Source organism: Bombyx mori, chromosome 18, assembly GCF_030269925.1.
Source record: "Bombyx mori chromosome 18, ASM3026992v2".
NCBI lineage: Eukaryota > Metazoa > Arthropoda > Insecta > Lepidoptera > Bombycidae > Bombyx > Bombyx mori.
This window is the reverse complement of record NC_085124.1, coordinates 15,443,537-15,462,273: the sequence shown is the minus strand read 5'-3', so window position 1 is coordinate 15,462,273 and position 18,737 is coordinate 15,443,537. Positions and strand designations below refer to the sequence as shown.

Below are 18,737 nucleotides of genomic sequence, written 5' to 3'. Positions count from 1 at the left end.
GCGTTGTAGCAACACAATAGTCGAAGTCGTCGTGGCCTAAAGGATAAGACGTCCGGTGCATTCGTATGTAGCGATGTACCAGTGTTCGAATCCCGCAGGCGGGTACCAATTTTACTAATGAAAGACGTACTCAGCAAATGTTCACGATTGACTTCCACGGTGAAGGAATAACATCGTGTAATAAAAATCAAACCCGCAAAATTATAATTTGCGTAATCACTGGTGGTACTTAGGAACTCTTGTGAGTCCGCACGGGTAGGTACCACCACTCCGCCTATTTCTGCCGTGAAGCAGTAATGCGTTTCGGTTTGAAGGATGGGGTAGCCGTTGTAACTATACTTGAGACCTTAGAACTTATATCTCAAGGTGGGTGGCGCATTTACGTTGTGGATGTCTATGGGCCCCAGTAACCACTTAACACCAGGTGGGCTGTGAGCTCGTCCACCCATCTAAGCAATAGAAAATAAAAAAAGAAACGTCAATCTTGTTTTAAGTTGTACAGCACCACTCACGTCGCACCAGGTGTACCGAAAGCTGGTCAGCATCATAATTCATGGTTTTTATGTATGCCTTACCACAACGCGGGTGAGAAGACTTTAATGTAATTAACATTCAATATAAATCATCATCATCAACATAGGATCGTGTGCTGGAAAGGGAGCTCTTATGAAATGTAATTTTGCTTGTTAAGCCCACTTAACCCTGCGCTTGACACTTTATACAGGATGTTTTTTGTGCACTTACAAAAATAAATGAATAAATTGGCGAACTCATCACTGATGCTAACTTTATTACTTAAACTTTAAGATAGCCTAATGAAAATGTCTTAGGGCGTGTTTGTTGCGTAGTTTCTAGAAATTTAGTGATGAACGTTGCTTCGAGGTTGTATCGTGTGAAGGTACAATGAGGTACAATCTCTATTGAGAGATGATGGGGTTATCTCAACATTCTTCAGTGCTCAGTCAACACACACACACACACACACGCACACGCACACACGCACACACATATATACACGCGCGCACACACATGCACGCGCACACACACACGCACGCATACACATGCACACACACACGCACACACACACACACACACACACACGCACACACACACACACACACACACACACACACACACACACACTTCAGCCTTTTTACGCTTTGTTTCTTCGTCCAGCCTACATGTCGTTTGAAGACAGGGTAATAGAGCAGAGAAGAACATTTTTTATACCATAATTTGGTAACATCCCATAGAAGAACTTAACCTCTTGAGGTCTCCAATTAATATCGTCTATTAGACTCTTCGAAAATTTACAATTTTATTAACGCATAGTTGTTATTTTATCGGTGTCTTTGTGGGACGTACACTTATATGTAATCTAATTTAGTGCATTTTCCTCGTTCAGCTCGTAGTATAAGCTCGTCCAGACTGGCTATATTGTGAGTTATAAATGTTAACCATTGTATAATTTTGTTACATAAATTGTTTGGTCATAAAAAATCTATTTGTAAAAACGATTAGAAAGTTAATTTGTGTTTTATGTGTAAAGTGAGAATAGTGTAGTATTTAAAATTTGGTGCTTCTAAATTTTTTTCTTTAGTTGTAACAAGTGTTTTATATGTAGACATAAAATTATTTGTAGTTTATTGTATGCGGACAAGTCATGTCGGATAACTTTCTCAGGTTAGAGGCCCGTGAGCTCACCTACTCGCTCGGCGACGCTGGCATAACCCACTAAAGTAACCAGCTTAGGTAGGGAAAATAAATAAAAAATAAAAATAGTCGGATCACCCCTAATGCCCATAATCAGCCAAAAGTGGGTGCTGTCTAAAATATGGTCGCAACATCATCTCTTGTAATAACTTAACGGGGTTCGTAGATACCCGCTCCACAGGTAAATAGAAAGAACGGTGGTACCAACGCAATTGTGAGTAAACGAAATTACCTGTGGCTCATTGTCATCGCTGCTTGTTGTGAGATACCCGGGGGATGAAGTTCCAAGACCTCTAATCAGTTTTAGTGTGGCTGATTTAAATATTTTACCTCAAATTAGATAGGGGCCTTAAAACTTAGTCATTTATTTCAGCTCTAGACCGTGTTGGTCTGTAAATATGCAATTGTAGTGTTTTAAGTGACAGACAAATCGTTACAGCATCAATTACGTATTTACACCAATTGTACGTTATAAATGTGATGGGAATTTAATCTTTTAATTGCTCACATGGCAGATACGATAAAACAAAATAAAACTTGTTTCGGTAACGGTACTGATATTGAATCCTACTAAAAAGCTGAAGTCTGAAGAATAATAGTAGATTTCAATGAAACTGTGTTTTCAAAGTTCGTAAGTGATAAACATGTACCTGCAATTTTATTCACGCAAATGACTGTTCAACTTAGTAAAATGTACAATCCGTTGTCAATTATCATTAGAGTCTGCAGGGATTATTGAAAATTTGGTAGGAGAAAAAAATAGTTTTATTGATAAATTTAAATGTCGCTTTATAAGACTTTTTTGATACTATTTGAAATAACAAATCAGCAGATCGGTAATATGGGAACATATTTCTAATGTAAGTAAGAAATAGGTTCTGATAGATTCTTGTAAGTCTCTTAATAATATAGAGAACTGACTGATTCGATTACATCCGTTGTGAATGTAATGCGTTCCACAGGAGTTGGACTTACATTGTGTCCATAATCCATATCAGCTCTATAAGGCCTATAAGTTCAATTTATTAAAACAGGAAATCTTGCCTTTGTAGTTAATTAAGTTGACTTTTGTTCTAAGCGAATTCGATCTTGAGATGGAACCATGTGTTTGCCTGCAGCTAGTATTAGGTATGCGTATCTCAGAATAACCAGGTTCATGTTAAAGAAGAAATTCAATAAGAAATACAAGAAATTTGGAAATAGAAAAACGGTACTGAAGAAGATGACATGGCGGAAAATTTAGTTTTACTGTAAGTTATCTATACATACATATAAATAAAATTGGAGTGTCTGTTTGTAATATTGAAATAACTGCTTTTTACTGCATGCATATAAATGTATATAGCTACGCGGTCATTCCGATAGAGGCACCCGTCACGTGCGGACGTGCTCATCGTCCACTCGATCGCCCGGTCTTTGTTCGCCCGGCTTTTGTTAGCCCGGCCATTGTTCGCGCGGCCTGTGTTCGTGGTACATCTGCCGACTAAGTGCTCTTTCTGGAAGTTTTTATTTGTTTTGTTTCCTTTTGTTGTTTCTGTGTTCGTGGTACATCTGCCGACAAAGTGGTTTCCTGCAAGTATTTATTTGTTTTGTTTCTTTTCGTAATTTCTGTTTTGTTGTGCTTTTTCTTTGTCCTGTAGTAATCGCGCCGCATTGCCACCTGTGTTCAATAGAGCCGCTTAGGTCCGAGAAGTTGGGGCCTCGCCGCAAGGCGAGTGTTTTCAAGACCCGGGGCCGCCCCACCTGGGTACACAGCGATCATGGACGCTGTATTCGCGGAATTCCTCCGACTTCGCCACCCACAGCTCGCCTCGGAGTTTCTGGCCTTCAAGGCCAATCACACTGCGAGCCCTCTCGAGGACTCCGCCGCGCTCGCTGCTCCTGCGTCGCCTGTACCTGCGTGCAGAGCTTCTGCATTGAGCACCGCAGCCTCTGTCGTGCCTGCCGCTCCCGTGTCGCCTATACTGGCGAGAAAAGCTGCTGCGTCGTCCGCCGTGACCATCGTTTCAGCTGAGCGATCATCCGCGGCCTCCGTCGCGCCCTCTAAAACACCTACACTTGCTCGTAGGTCGCCTGCACCCGCCTCCTCGTGCTCCGACTCTGACTCGGACATGGAGGTCGACCTCGCCCCCGCCTCATCGACGGATGGATTCACCCTGGTACAGAAGGGTAAGAAGCGTGCCGCGGAGTCTCGAGCTCCCGCGGCCGCTAAAATTAGCAAAGCCGTGAACGCGTCGCGCCCCCGCCCTCCGACTCCCGTTGCGCCCCCAGCCCGTGCCACTCCGTCGCCGCGTCCGGTGGCACAAAATAAAACCCAGACCCCTCCCCCGGTTATCCTTCAGGAGAAGGCAGCTTGGGATCGAGTTTGCCTGGCCCTTAAGGCCAAAAATATAAATTTCACGAATGCCCGTAACCTCGCGAACGGCATTCAAATTAAGGTTCAAACACCCGACGACCATAGGGCCCTCTCTTCTTACCTCCGTAAGGAGCGTATAAGTTTCCATACGTATACGCTCCAGGAGGAGCGCGAACTCCGCGTTGTAATACGCGGAATCCCTAAAGAGTTAGATGTAGAGCTCGTAAAAGCCGACCTGTTAGAACAAGGCCTACCAGTGAATTCTGTGCACCGTATGCACACCGGTCGCGGTAGGGAGCCATATAATATGGTTCTAGTCGCTCTCCAGCCTACCCCCGAGGGTAAGAAAATCTTTAACACACAGACCGTCTGTAGGCTCTCTGGTATCGCTGTCGAAGCCCCCCATAAAAAAGGCACTCCTAGCCAGTGCCATAACTGTCAATTGTACGGGCACTCTTCCCGTAACTGTCACGCGCGCCCCCGATGTGTTAAGTGTTTGGGCGATCACGCCACGGCCCTCTGCGCTCGCGACCAAAAAACCGCGACGGAACCGCCTAGCTGCGTCCTGTGTCGAACACAGGGTCACCCCGCGAATTACCGTGGTTGCCCCCGAGCCCCTAAAATAAATCGCCGCGTCGCCCGCCAAAACCGCCTCCGAGCTTCCGGCCCAGACATCAAAGCCTCGGCACCCTCTGCGTCGCAGGCTAAGCCAGCGTTCGTTCCGGCGGCGGTGCCCAGTGTCTCGGCCTGGGCAAAACCGCTGCCGTACACGAACACGGCTACAACTCCCTCCTCCGCGATTCGTCCCGCCCCCGCGACTCGTCCCTCTCCCGCGACTTGCCCTCCGACCGCGTCCGACAATCTCGCTTTAGCGATCGACTTCTTTCAGTCGATCAACTTTGAGCGCGTTAACGCTTTGGGCGACGCCATTCGCGCTGCCTCCACTGCACAACACTTTATCGCCGTTGTGCAGGAATACGCCGACGTATACGCGTCATTAAATACGTACGTCCTCCCCTCACTCCGCCGGTAATCAATGGCGTATATAAGTAGAATAAAGCCCCTATCCGTAACGATAGGATTTTTTAACGCTTACGGTCTCGCAAATCAACGTGATCAGGTTTCTGACTTTTTGCGTGACCACCAAATTGATATCTTTTTAGTGCAGGAGACCCTACTTAAGCCCGCGCGCCGTGACCCTAAAATCGCGAACTATAACATGGTCAGGAACGACAGGCTCTCTGCCCGTGGTTGTGGTACCGTCATTTACTATAGAAGAGCCCTGCATTGCGTCCCGCTCGATCCTCCCGCGCTCGCTAATATCGAAGCATCAGTGTGCCGAATCTCACTGACGGGACACGCGCCGATCGTTATCGCGTCCGTTTATCTTCCACCGGATAAGATCGTTCTAAGCAGTGATATCGAGGCGCTGCTCGGTATGGGGAGCTCTGTCATTCTGGCGGGCGACCTAAATTGTAAACACATCAGGTGGAACTCACACACCACAACCCCGAATGGCAGGCGGCTTGACGCGTTAGTCGATGATCTCGCCTTCGATATCGTCGCTCCGCTAACCCCGACTCACTACCCGCTAAATATCGCGCATCGCCCGGATATACTCGACATAGCGTTATTAAAAAACGTAACTCTGCGCTTACACCCGATCGAAGTAGTTTCAGAGTTAGATTCAGACCACCGTCCCGTCGTTACGAAGCTCGGTCGCGCTCCCGATTCCGTTCCCGTCACGAGGACTGTGGTGGATTGGCACACGCTGGGCATCAGCCTGGCTGAATCTGATCCACCATCGCTTCCGTTTAGTCCGGACTCTATCCCGTCTCCTCAGGATACCGCTGAAGCCATAGACATCGTAACGTCACACATCACCTCGACATTAGATAGGTCATCGAAGCAAGTTGTAGCGGAGGACTTCCTTCATCGCTTCAAATTGCCCGACGATATTAGGGAACTCCTTAGAGCTAAGAACGCCTCGATCCGTGCGTACGATAGGTATCCTACCGCGGAAAATCGTATTCGAATGCGTGCCCTACAACGCGACGTAAAGTCTCGCATCACCGAAGTCCGAGATGCCAGATGGTCTGATTTCTTAGAAGGACTCGCGCCCTCTCAAAGGTCTTACTACCGCTTAGCTCGTACTCTCAAATCGGATACGGTAGTAACTATGCCCCCCCTCGTAGGCCCCTCAGGCCGACTCGCGGCCTTTGATGATGACGAAAAAGCAGAGCTGCTGGCCGATACATTGCAAACCCAGTGCACGCCCAGCACTCAATCCGTGGACCCTGTTCATGTAGAATTAGTAGACAGTGAGGTAGAACGCAGAGCCTCCTTGCCACCCTCTGATGCGTTACCACCCGTCACCCCGATGGAAGTTAAAGACTTGATCAAAGACCTACGTCCTCGCAAGGCTCCCGGTTCCGACGGTATATCCAACCGCGTTATTAAACTTCTACCCGTCCAACTCATCGTGATGTTGGCATCTATTTTCAATGCCGCTATGGCGAACTGTATCTTTCCCGCGGTGTGGAAAGAAGCGGACGTTATCGGCATACATAAACCCGGTAAACCAAAAAATCATCCGACGAGCTACCGCCCGATTAGCCTCCTCATGTCTCTAGGCAAACTGTATGAGCGTCTGCTCTACAAACGCCTCAGAGACTTCGTCTCATCCAAGGGCATTCTTATCGATGAACAATTCGGATTCCGTACAAATCACTCATGCGTTCAACAGGTGCACCGCCTCACGGAGCACATTCTTGTGGGGCTTAATCGACCAAAACCGTTATACACGGGAGCTCTCTTCTTCGACGTCGCAAAAGCGTTCAACAAAGTCTGGCACAATGGTTTGATTTTCAAACTATTCAACATGGGCATGCCGGATAGTCTCGTGCTCATCATACGGGACTTCTTGTCGAACCGCTCTTTTCGATATCGAGTCGAGGGAACCCGCTCCTCCTCACGACCTCTCACAGCTGGAGTCCCGCAAGGCTCTGTCCTCTCACCCCTCCTATTTAGCTTATTCGTCAACGATATTCCCCGGTCGCCGCCGACCCATTTAGCTTTATTCGCCGACGACACGACTGTTTACTATTCTAGTAGAAATAAGTCCCTAATCGCGAAGAAGCTTCAGAGCGCAGCCCTAGCCCTAGGACAGTGGTTCCGAAAATGGCGCATAGACATCAACCCAGCGAAAAGTACTGCGGTGCTATTTCAGAGGGGAAGCTCCACACGGATTTCCTCCCGGATTAGGAGGAGGAATCTCACACCCCCGATTACTCTCTTTAGACAACCCATACCCTGGGCCAGGAAGGTCAAGTACCTGGGCGTTACCCTGGATGCATCGATGACATTCCGCCCGCATATAAAATCAGTCCGTGACCGTGCCGCGTTTATTCTCGGTAGACTCTACCCCATGATCTGTAAGCGGAGTAAAATGTCCCTTCGGAACAAGGTGACACTTTACAAAACTTGCATAAGGCCCGTCATGACTTACGCGAGTGTGGTGTTCGCTCACGCGGCCCGCACACACATAGACACCCTCCAATCCCTACAATCCCGCTTTTGCAGGTTAGCCGTCGGAGCTCCGTGGTTCGTGAGGAACGTTGACCTACACGACGACCTGGGCCTCGAATCAATTCGGAAATACATGAAGTCAGCGTCGGAACGATACTTCGATAAGGCTATGCGTCATGATAATCGCCTTATCGTTGCCGCCGCTGACTACTCCCCGAATCCTGATCATGCAGGAGCCAGTCACCGTCGACGCCCTAGACACGTCCTTACGGATCCATCAGATCCAATAACCTTTGCATTAGATGCCTTCAGCTCTAATACTAGGGGCAGGCTTAGGGACCCCGGTAACCGTACTCGTCGAACTCGACAAAGAGGTCGACGTGCAACCTAACCCATGCATCAGCCCGCTGAGTTTCTCGCCGGATCTTCTCAGCGGGTCGCGATTCCGATCCGGTAGTAGATTCATTCGCGAAACAATTGCTCTTGAGTTGTTAGGTCTCCTTCGGAGGCGCTCGGGCAGTTGTTAGCAAATCCCACCCCTCTTGGCTGAGCCTTTGCTCGCCCACCTGTCCTGGTGAAACTGGAAAGGCCTTCGGGCCACCAGTAAACTTTCAATCATAAAAAAAAAAAAAAAAAATAAAAAAAAAAAAAAAAAAAAAAGCTACGCGGTACGGGTTTTTGTCTGCCTTTCTGTTCGTCCGAAGCGAAGCGAGGGCGGGTCGCTAGTTTTATAATATAAATATTTGTTTTAGTCACAACGAGAGTTGCCATCTTGAGTCAAGTGCGAGATCATTTCATCTCTTTTTTACTGTTAAACTACCCGCCTACACTTTTACTCGAAACTGCTGGGTTCATTTATAATGAAGAGATCATTTTAGCCATGCACCTGTTAGCTCTGTAAGGAGTCCTCCTCACCATGTTGCCCGAAAAGGCAAGATTTGAAATTGACTCTAGCAATAGGCAGCGGATTGATAATGCCCCTGCCATTACTGAGATAAATGAGCACATTAAGACCATATTTTTACCGAGCTAAGATACTCGCTCAGTGGAAGATTTTCTCTTTGTAGGCTAATCAAATAGGAGGAAACACGTGGTAGAAGTGAAAGCAATTTATTCTTTCGCAGGCTAAATCCAATATATAGATTTTTGTTGGTTTTTTGTGTCTTTTTTTCACAGATTTGTCATTTTCGTTTCATCGTGAATTTAATTACAACAGTGACAGAGAAGTTTTCTATAGAGAAGAATATAATTACTATTTTATTCACACATTTCCATTAATTACAATACAATTACTATAAATGAATAAACTTTAATTGCGTTCCATTAACAAGACTTAGTTTTAATAAATTCAGCCGTGGATTAATAACTTGAATTAAGATGCTCCTAATACTACAATGGTGTAATTTCTTTACTATTATTTTTATTATGCTCATCACAATTAATCAACACTGCAAAACATGTTCTTACCCCGTCTACCCTAACACATAAATAGACACGTCAGTGATTCAATATCGCATGTTCAGCCTCTATACATATCATTTAGTATAAATAATAATATATTTTCTTTCCCCAAATTCCTTTCAACAGCCCTTCCATTATGGAATCCAATAAGCAATAACTTCTTACCTGAAATAGTGCTATTGACACTTGAAGGGCATCTGTATTAACCCTTTCACCCTAAACTATTCAGAACTATTCGTTACGAGAATTTCCTAAGTAATTATTATAAAGTTAGTGTTTGTATCTTACAAAATTACTAGTAGGTATTAAGTTTGCGCGGGTCACTTTTTTTTATAGCCCTTATAGGCAGACGAGCGCACGGCCCACCTGATGGTGAGTGGTTACCGTCACCCATGGACTTCAGCAATGCCAGAGGCAGAGCCAAGCCGCTTCCTACCGGTCATTATTGAATGTGGCTATAAAGCGGCTTTTCCACCGAGCCTCTCTATAATGCTGTGCTGTGCTGCCAATATCTGGCAGTTAATATAGATTAACAAGCGACAGAGGGCGAGGAAGTTATGTCCTGAAAAGCGGACGGATATTAAAACTTTAACCTGTCTTTCAAGGTGAGTGATGGCATTCACGTCATTATGTCAGTGGGCTTCCATATAATAATACGTGGGTCGTGAGCTTGTTCACCTATCTTTTTTTTTTAATTGCTTATATGGGTAGACGAGCTCGCAGCCCACCTGGTGTGAAGTGGTTACTGGAGCCCTTCGACATCTATAACGTAAATGCGCCATCCACCTTGAGATATAAGTTCTAAGGTTTCAAGTATAGTTACAACGGCTGCTCCACCCTTCAAACCGAAACGCATTACTACTTCACGGCAGAAATAGACAGGGTGGTGGTACCCACCCTCGCGGACTCACAAGAGGTCCTACCACCATTAAATCTGACCAAAAAAGCAACTAATAAGAATAGCTCCAGAAATCCGGTATTACAAATCGTCTCGTCATCGCTAATCCAACTGTATATTACTATATGAAATCCTGGCGTGCTAACTATTAAATGACTCATTTTCCAGTCTTCTTCTCATCCTGAGCATTCCAGTTCGAATCCAAAGCGCGAAGCCCCAGAGTATCCACGGTGTCTGCAGGTCGGTCACGTGTAATTCTCTACATGACGTCCGGGAGAAACTAAGCGATTGCGTAGTGATCATGGGCAGCCTACAATTGTCTATTATGGAGCGCACTAAGAAGCAAGACTTTAAAAATATTAGTTTTCCGAACCTCAGAGAGGTAAGAAATAGTGACAGGTAACATTTCCAATATTTTTTAATCCTCAGACTCTTCCCTGATATTATTTTTCATAAGGGTGGGTACGCGTCAAACCCCAGACGCCTTTTTTTTCGTCGAAACTCCATACACTAGCTGCTTGGTTATGCCGGTGAAATTTCCGATGTGCATAGCTCTTATTAACCATTTAAAAATTTGGATGTTCCTAAAAACTATATCGTCCCCGAAGGTCTATTATCTACCCCATAATCTCAATTGTCCTATCGCAAGAGTTAACATTAACATTGTCTTGAGATAAGTGTACCACTCCGATGCCAATGTCATCGCCATTAGTAACTTTAAATATTTCCTCTGGAAAAAAAAGAAATCCATAAAGATTCAAAGTTCTTCCAAATTGTATTCAAAAAAGAATTATTCAATGGTATTCTATAGATTCATGCCAATAATAGATGGCATGAATCTATAGAATACCTTAATTTTATATATTTAATTTTAAATATATATAAGAAAATCACTTAATTTTTTCAGGTGACCCATTTCCTTCTAGTATACAGAGTGCAAGGTCTCCAGTCACTAGGTATTCTCTTTCCGAATCTAGCTCGTATAAGAGGAGAAGTATTACTGAACAACTATGCTCTGATTATATACGATATGCCGAAACTTAAAGAAGTAAGTCTATTTTACAGATCAAGGTAGAAATATGCAAGAATTTTAAAGCAAGTAATTACCTAGCTTAAATTGGCAGATGGCGTTTAGAAGTAAATGGAACTTAGAAAGACTAAAATTTTGAAACCCTCTTGAAATATTTCCCTTGTTAATTACATCAAATTTTAACAATCGTAATACTTCTGAGAACAGAGGTCATACAGAATGTGTCGTTTTACAGAATGCTATGTATTCTTGGTGGAAGTCATTGGTTGCTTTCAAAGCTTGGTTTGAAATTTGCCACTTCCCGAGCTCGTGCCAAGACTTAATTTCTGAAGAAGGCCAGATTAGGTGCTTGTTTTTAGTTCGACTAAGACCACCTCTAATTCTCACTTTAGATCGGCCTCTACAGTCTATTGAAGATAGATCGGGGCGGGGTCATCATTTGGGGCTTGCCTCAAGCATGCTACGTGGACACGGTTTACTGGAAAATTATAGCTCCGCGCGCGAGGCACGTTATCAGTCCGCCGGACAAGCATTCTCTGCGACCCTGCAACGTATGCAGATGTAGCCTTAACTCCTCTCTTAACCACTGTTGGAATAATATGTAAGCAAGAATTATTATGTTTTATTTATTTTTCTACATATTCAAATAATGATAATAATAGTAACATTTATTCTATACGCTTATCTTATATATCTATATACTTAATAACATTTATTCCAAATATAAATTAGGTACAAAAAATAAAAAAAAGATAAGAAAAATAACGAGGCTTGGAAACGGTTACCGACTCAGCTGTGCCTAACAGTAACGAAACAATCGGTACTGCGGCGCTGATCTTCCGCCAGCACTTGCGGAGTGACGCGCACACCAGCATCAGACCGACCAATCGTTATGTACTTGAGTTTGAGTTTATCCCCGGTCGCCGCCGACCCAGCTAGCCTTATTCGCTGACGACACAACCGTTTACTACTCAAGTAGAAACAAGTCCCTAATCGCGAGTAAGCTCCAGAGTGCAGCGTTAACCCTCGGACAGTGGTTCCGAAAATGGCGCATAGACATCAACCCAGCGAAAAGCACAGCAGTGTTATTTCAAAGGGGAAACTCACCGCTTATTTCCTCCCGCATTAGGAGGAGAAATATCACACCCCCGATCACCCTCTTCGGCCAACCTATACCCTGGACCAGGAAGGTCAAGTACCTGGGAGTCACTCTGGATGCATCCATGACATTCCGCCCGCATATAAAAACAGTCCGTGACCGTGCCGCATTTATTCTCGGCAGACTCTATCCCATGATCTGTAAGCGGAGTAAAATGTCCCTTCGGAACAAGGTGACACTTTACAAAACTTGCATAAGGCCCGTCATGACTTACGCGAGTGTGGTGTTCGCTCACGCGGCCCGCACACACATAGACACCCTCCAATCCCTACAATCCCGCTTTTGCAGGTTAGCCGTCGGGGCTCCGTGGTTCGTGAGGAACGTCGACCTACACGACGACCTGGGCCTCGAATCGATCCGCAAACACATGAAGTCAGTGTCGGAACGTTACTTCGATAAGGCTATGCGTCATGATAATCGCCTTATCGTTGCCGCCGCTGATTACTCCCCGAATCCTGATCACGCAGGAGCAAGTCACCGTCGACGCCCTAGACACGTCCTTACGGATCCATCAGATCCAATAACTCTTGCATTAGATACCTTCAGTTCTAACACTAGGAGCAGGCTGAGGAACCCCGGTAACCGTACTCGTCGAACTCGACAAAGAGGTCGACGTGCAACCTAACCCATGCATCAGCCCGCTGAGTTTCTCGCCGGATCTTCTCAGCGGGTCGCGATTCCGATCCGGTAGTAGATTCATTCGCGAAGCAGCTGCTCTTGAGTTGTTAGGTCTCCTTCGGAGGCGCTCGGGCAGTTGTTAGCAAATCCCACCCCTCCTGGCTGAGCCTTTGCTCGCGCCCACCTGTCCTGGTGAAGCTGGAAAGGCCTCCGGGCCACCAGTAATCTTTCAATCATAAAAAAAAAAAAAAAAAAGTTTGAGTTTAGCAAATTATTACTTTCCTTTTTATAATTGGAACACGCTATACTTTGTTAAGGAAGCTAGATTTAATCAAACACAAGTACACAAGAATGTAAAATATAAAAAAAAACAAGAATTAAAAAAAAAGTTACGAAAAGGACAACAAAATGAAATATATTAAATTAATTAAATAAAAATTGATTTGATTTGATTTGGATGGTATGAACATGTGATGAGACGAAATGACAATAAATTTGGTAAGAGAGTGTTAACTATGAACGAGGAAGGCTTTAGAGGAAGAGGTAGACTTAAGAAGAAATGGATGGGTGAGCGAAGAAATGGTATATGATAGAGGAGTATTGAATTAGAACACATGTTGCGTCAATCCCAGGTGACTAGGTCAAGAGCAGGAGAATGATCTACACCTAAATTCTACATTTTTTAAGGAAATGTCAACGCTACCTCGAAGGGCCGGAAGGTGAAGTGTGCGACAAGCAGTGTCTGGGATGTCGCAAAACGAACGCAACAGTGTGTTCTGTGTGTCGACACTTTACATATAGAGGAAACTGTTTGCCGGAGTGTCCCAATTCTACGTATGTCTTTTACTACTGCTTAGCTTATGCTCGCTAATGAACTGGCTGCTTAATCGCCACCACCGAGCCCTAACAATGTAAATAAATTGCTAACAGGTAGCCTATAACAGCCTGCACACTTCACATTACGTTTACATTGCTATACACCATTACATTATATTTTTACAGATAACAAAGCTGACTCTCATAATATTTTTGTGTCTAAATAGTTTGTTTGTCCTATACAGGCTGTAAGGATCTTTTCAATAACCGAAAATACGTAGGGGTGTACATGTTTTCTGACAAGGCACCAGTCGCGTTCAAAAAATGGTTGTTTTTTTTTACGCGTAATGTATTGCAAACACTAAGACCATCCGCCCATTTAGTACAATAAAAGAATAAAATTGATGCTCGGCGAATACGGCCTCGTTGGGGAGAGCTGCTTGAAATTCAGAGTTATAAAAACGAAAAGTTTAGTTTAGCGCATTAGTGTTGTTTTTCGCGTATCTAAAATGTTTTACAGCCGCTTTCCTGAAAGATTGTCGTACACCCGGGAATATTAATATGTACCTTTTTAATGCATGGTTGGATGAACGAGTTCGCGGTCCACCTAGTGATAAGTGGTTACAGGATTCATAAATGTCTTAACCTGAATATCGCCTCCGTCCTTGATCTCCGAATATATTGTTCAATTCTTAATTCTATAGTATAGTGTTCCACTTTAGAAAGCTCAAGGCACAACTGCTTTGTGTCTGAAATAGTTGGGATGTCGGTAGCTAACTGTTCGAGCTTCTAATACGCTTTACCATTTTGTCAATTAAATAATTAAAAGCAACGTTGATGACTTGCGTAATTAATAAAACTTTCTTGAGTAGAAATCATCTAAAAAAAACTCAGATTGTGCAACTTACAAAAAATAATTTACCTATATTATTTATAAATAATTATGCACTTTGCACGCTTCAGTAATGAGAATCCACTATGTACTCATTACAAATAAGACTGCTATACCCACTTTCTCACAATTAAAGTATTTGTACAGTTTGTAACTATACTAAGATCTTAGAACTCATATCTCAAGGTGGGTGGCGGCATTTACGTTATAGATGTCTCTGGGCTCCGGTAAACACTTAACAGCAGGTGGGCTATGAGCTCCTCCACCCATCTATGCAATAAATAAAAAATTTGGTTAATTGGCTGTACAACAAAGTGTACTCAGATTAAGAAGATTTATTGTTCCAGGATTTTGTTAGGCACCAGCAAATATTGCATCACAGCCGAAGACTGCCATGACATGGACGGTTGGACCTGGAACAAAACCTGTATCTTCCAGTGTCCAGTCGATTACCTTCAGGTCCGCAAGCCAGACGGAAAGACTTGTGAATATTGTCGAAACTGTCATCAGGTTAGTTTAACTATTTTTTAATAATTGTGATGTAAAACAGGAAAAAAAATTGATAAATATATGGATTATATATTCACTGATTATCCCTTGAAAATTTGCGTTACTTTACAGACCTGTGAGAGTCTAACAGTCCAGACAACGGAAAGTATCCAATTAGTTGAGCGGTGCGTCTACATCAATGGCTCCCTCACCATACACCTCGGAAGTTTGATCGAAGCTATGACTGAACTACGGACCTTTTTAAGCCGAATCGAAGTAATATCAGAATACCTTGTCATCTACAGCTCTTCTACGGTCACAAGCCTCGACTTTTTGTCATCACTTCGACACATAAAAGGCAATAAACTAGTGGGTGAAAAGTTTAGTCTCGTAATCCATGACATGATAAATCTTCATTCACTTTTCAATGAGAACGTCAGCAAAAACCTTCAAATAGATCACGGGACATATCAGATGTTTAACAATCCGTTGCTCTGCATGAGTCATATTGATAAGATAAAGGACTTATTTCCCGAGGAACCTGCAGAGGAAGACGTAATCCAAGGCACTAATGGCTATGGGGGGAACTGTGAGGAAGCTTCTGTAGATATCCAGATACAAGTGGTAAACGAAACATGTGCCGTTGTCATGTTTTCTCCTCTACCGGATCCTGACGTTCATTATTCAGTGTTGTACGTTCGAATGCCCCCGGAAATAAATAAAGCAATTTTACCGGAGACGTGTAGTCAGCTAGAATGGTTCGCTGAAGCGGTTCCCACAAAGTTTGGTCAGAATGTAATCGTGCAGCTCACGTCTTTGCGTCCTGCATCCACGTATGCCGTTTGCATCGAAACTTATGATCCAGTGTATCATAGATTAGCTAGAAGTAGAATTTTGAATTTCACTACTCTTGTGGGGATACCTGAACCGCCGTTTATAATAGAATCTGTGGCATCGTCTTATGACGTTATTGTTTTGAGTTGGGTCGATCACAAAGATTATAGACGTCTTATATCTAGCTATGAACTTGATGTTGTCTTGATTGATACGCAAGAAATCCTACTGAGAAATAACTGCAAAAGTATGGGGGATGAATTTTTTGATATTGACTACACAAGACATGCTGTAGTGATGAGACCACCTCCAGAATATGGTAAAAGTTGTGAGTCCATGTGCGGGTTCTTGTCGACAGTGACTGCTGGAGCGCTGGTGGAAGATCACTTTGATGTTTGCGACAACACCCTCTTGGGTTGTAAGATTCAAAAAGACCCAAGACCGGGAAATACGTCATTCAATAATTACGTCAAAACTTTATCGCTTAATATCACCGGACCCAAGAACGCATTTCAAATTGGTAACTTAGCTCCATACAGGGATTATAGCTTCAGATTACGGGCTTGTTTCAACAGTAGCTGCAGCAGATCAACCAAGAGCATTGTGAGGACGTTACGGGCGTTTAACCATGTGGATGTGCCCAGAGAAACGGTGGCTACTATCAAAGACAGCCGGATAGTAGTAAGCTGGAAGCCACCCGAAATAACCAATGGACCAATATTGGCTTATACTGTTGAACTATTGCCAAAAATTGAACAAACATCATATTTGATTCCGCAATCTTGGTGTGTAATGGGTAACATAACGAGTTTTGAGATTGTGAATTTGGTGGCTAGCACAAATAAAGTTAGAGTCTGTTCCAAGACCCTGGCTTCATTAAACACTTGTAATGAATGGATTCTAGTTACATTTTCGAAACCAGTGTTAAGATCCTGGGCTTGGTGGAGTTTACTCTTTGGGTTTATGCTATATGGTCTGTCTCTCTTGGTCGGCAGTTTGTGGAGGCAAAGGGAAGATCGCAGTGATACAGTTAGCTTAGTGGAGTGGACAAATAATTAACGGTTTTCTTGATTAAATCTATAATTTACATGAATCTACGATTACGCAATGGTGGCTGTTGAGGCTATTTTATAAATTAAAATCTGTTCACCATTTTTATCATACGAATATAATGTCTATATACTGAAGCTGTATAATAAGATAGATATAATCACAAATATTAAATCACCAATTATAAAAAATTGTAATTGAATAAGCATAATATTAAATAGAATTGTATAAAGAAAAGAAAATAAATTCGTCAGAATTCAGATCCCTCCGTTGATGCTTTTCAAATATTCAAAATATTTTTAATGACGGCAGCTCTATGACTGCTGTGAGTGCTGATTCGCTGAAGACAACACCAGACGTGTGACCGAAACGTGATGCGTTTTGACCGCTAGTTTTTCTCTCCTTACATAAAAATATACAAATAAAAGAATAGGTTATTAAATTATATAATTGTATAATTAAACGCACTGTACAGCATAGTGTTCAACGAGATTTATTTCGGCTTAGGAGAGAGCGACTGGTTTAGCTGAGTCATCTTCCACGCACCCCACACCCAATTCTGTTCCTCTCTTCTTTATCGTTCCTTCATCGCTGAAGATGGCGACCACATGTGATTTTCCTCCATAGTGGTCTGATAATGGAGCGATTCTGCACCAAATACTTGTAGAAATTGTGTTGTACTGGCTGTCCCGCCTGTTTTTTCTAGCCAGGAAAACAACGCAAATATGTCTCAAGTTTGTGGCGGATTTCATATTATGACAATTCTAAGAGCATCTTTGACGAGTTAACAAAATAAATAGAAAGCGCGTCCAAGGTAACTTACTGAATCATACCTAAGACATTTTTGCGAACGAAATGTAATTTTGGATTTTAAAAACTTGTTTCCACCACCATTGCTGCACCATTTGCTGGCTGATAATTATGTCTTAAGTAAAGCTAGCGACAAAAAGAAAATAATATATATTTACTAATAAGAAAGTCTTCAACGTTGTAATTTCATACCGGTCTGGATACATTGGTAATGGCGTCATAAAGTATTAATATGTACGTGGGATGTTTAACGACGAAGGGAAGATCTTCCACCGAGCGCTAGATATTGCTCGGTAGACCGACGGTCCGAATATTTTGTTGTTCGCAACTTGTATATAGGCAAGCTTATCTTGAAAATGTCGTATCGCCGTATCGTTTCCGCAGCTGACTACTCCCCGAATCCTGATCACGCAGGAGCCAGTCACCGTCGACGCCCTAGACACGTCCTTACGGATCCATCAGATCCAATAACCTTTGCCTTAGACGCCTTCAGCTCTAACACTAGGAGCAGGCTTAGGGACCCCGGTAGCCATACTCGTCGAATTCGATAAAGAGTTCGACGTGCAACTTAACTCATGCATCAGAAGGCGGGGTGGGCGACGCGGGCACGATTCTCCCGTTAACCTCCCGTAGGGGCTGTTGGGTACCGGGTGCGGGGGCGCCCGGTGCTCTGCTGTCGGTTCCGTGGTGAGGCGGCGCAAGGTGGCTCCTGTGCGCCGCTCACGGTGTGTCTCCCGAGACGACTTCGTACCGTAGGTTTCGTACAGTCGGAGTGGTAGAGCTCGATGGGGTTTAGTCGGTAGTCGGTTTTGCGGGGCGGGTCCTGCGTGGTTGACGCCACGCAGCGCCTGGCGCGCCTTTCTCAAGGCGTAGTCTCCCGGTAGGAATTGGAAAAAGAGGAGGACTTTGGTCTTCGTATTCTCCCTCTTCTTCCCTGGAGGCGCCGAAGTCCGACATAACCCGGTCTGTTACCCTCCCGACCGGGTATCCGGAAACGGATTCCCCAGCGTTAAAAAAAAAGGTTAGCCGTTGCCCACACTGGAATATTTTCAAACCTCTCTTTCAGAAGCATATGTCATAGCG

The 18,737-nt window shown here is 43.9% G+C and overlaps 1 protein-coding gene across 12 annotated transcripts; it reads left to right on the top strand.

Annotated features, from left to right (window-relative positions):
• The first annotated feature begins 1,305 nt into the window (after positions 1-1,305).
• LOC101738080 (insulin-like receptor) lies at positions 1,306-17,112 on the top strand. Of its 12 annotated transcripts, none has more exons than XM_012689882.4 (8): positions 1,306-1,439; positions 2,792-2,963; positions 10,125-10,338; positions 10,864-11,004; positions 11,379-11,587; positions 13,451-13,597; positions 14,819-14,981; positions 15,093-17,112. In XM_012689882.4, the coding sequence occupies exons 2-8, from the start codon at positions 2,941-2,943 to the stop codon at positions 16,851-16,853; spliced, it is 2,658 nt and encodes an 885-aa protein (XP_012545336.2). In that variant the 5' UTR covers positions 1,306-1,439; positions 2,792-2,940; the 3' UTR covers positions 16,854-17,112. The 12 variants fall into 12 exon arrangements, 11 of the variants coding, with proteins under 11 accessions (XP_012545336.2, XP_004925605.2, XP_062529523.1 ...); XM_004925548.5 differs by having other exon boundaries at positions 1,329-1,439; positions 2,832-2,963; XM_062673539.1 differs by having other exon boundaries at positions 1,339-1,439; positions 2,676-2,963.
• Positions 17,113-18,737: the final 1,625 nt, after the last annotated feature.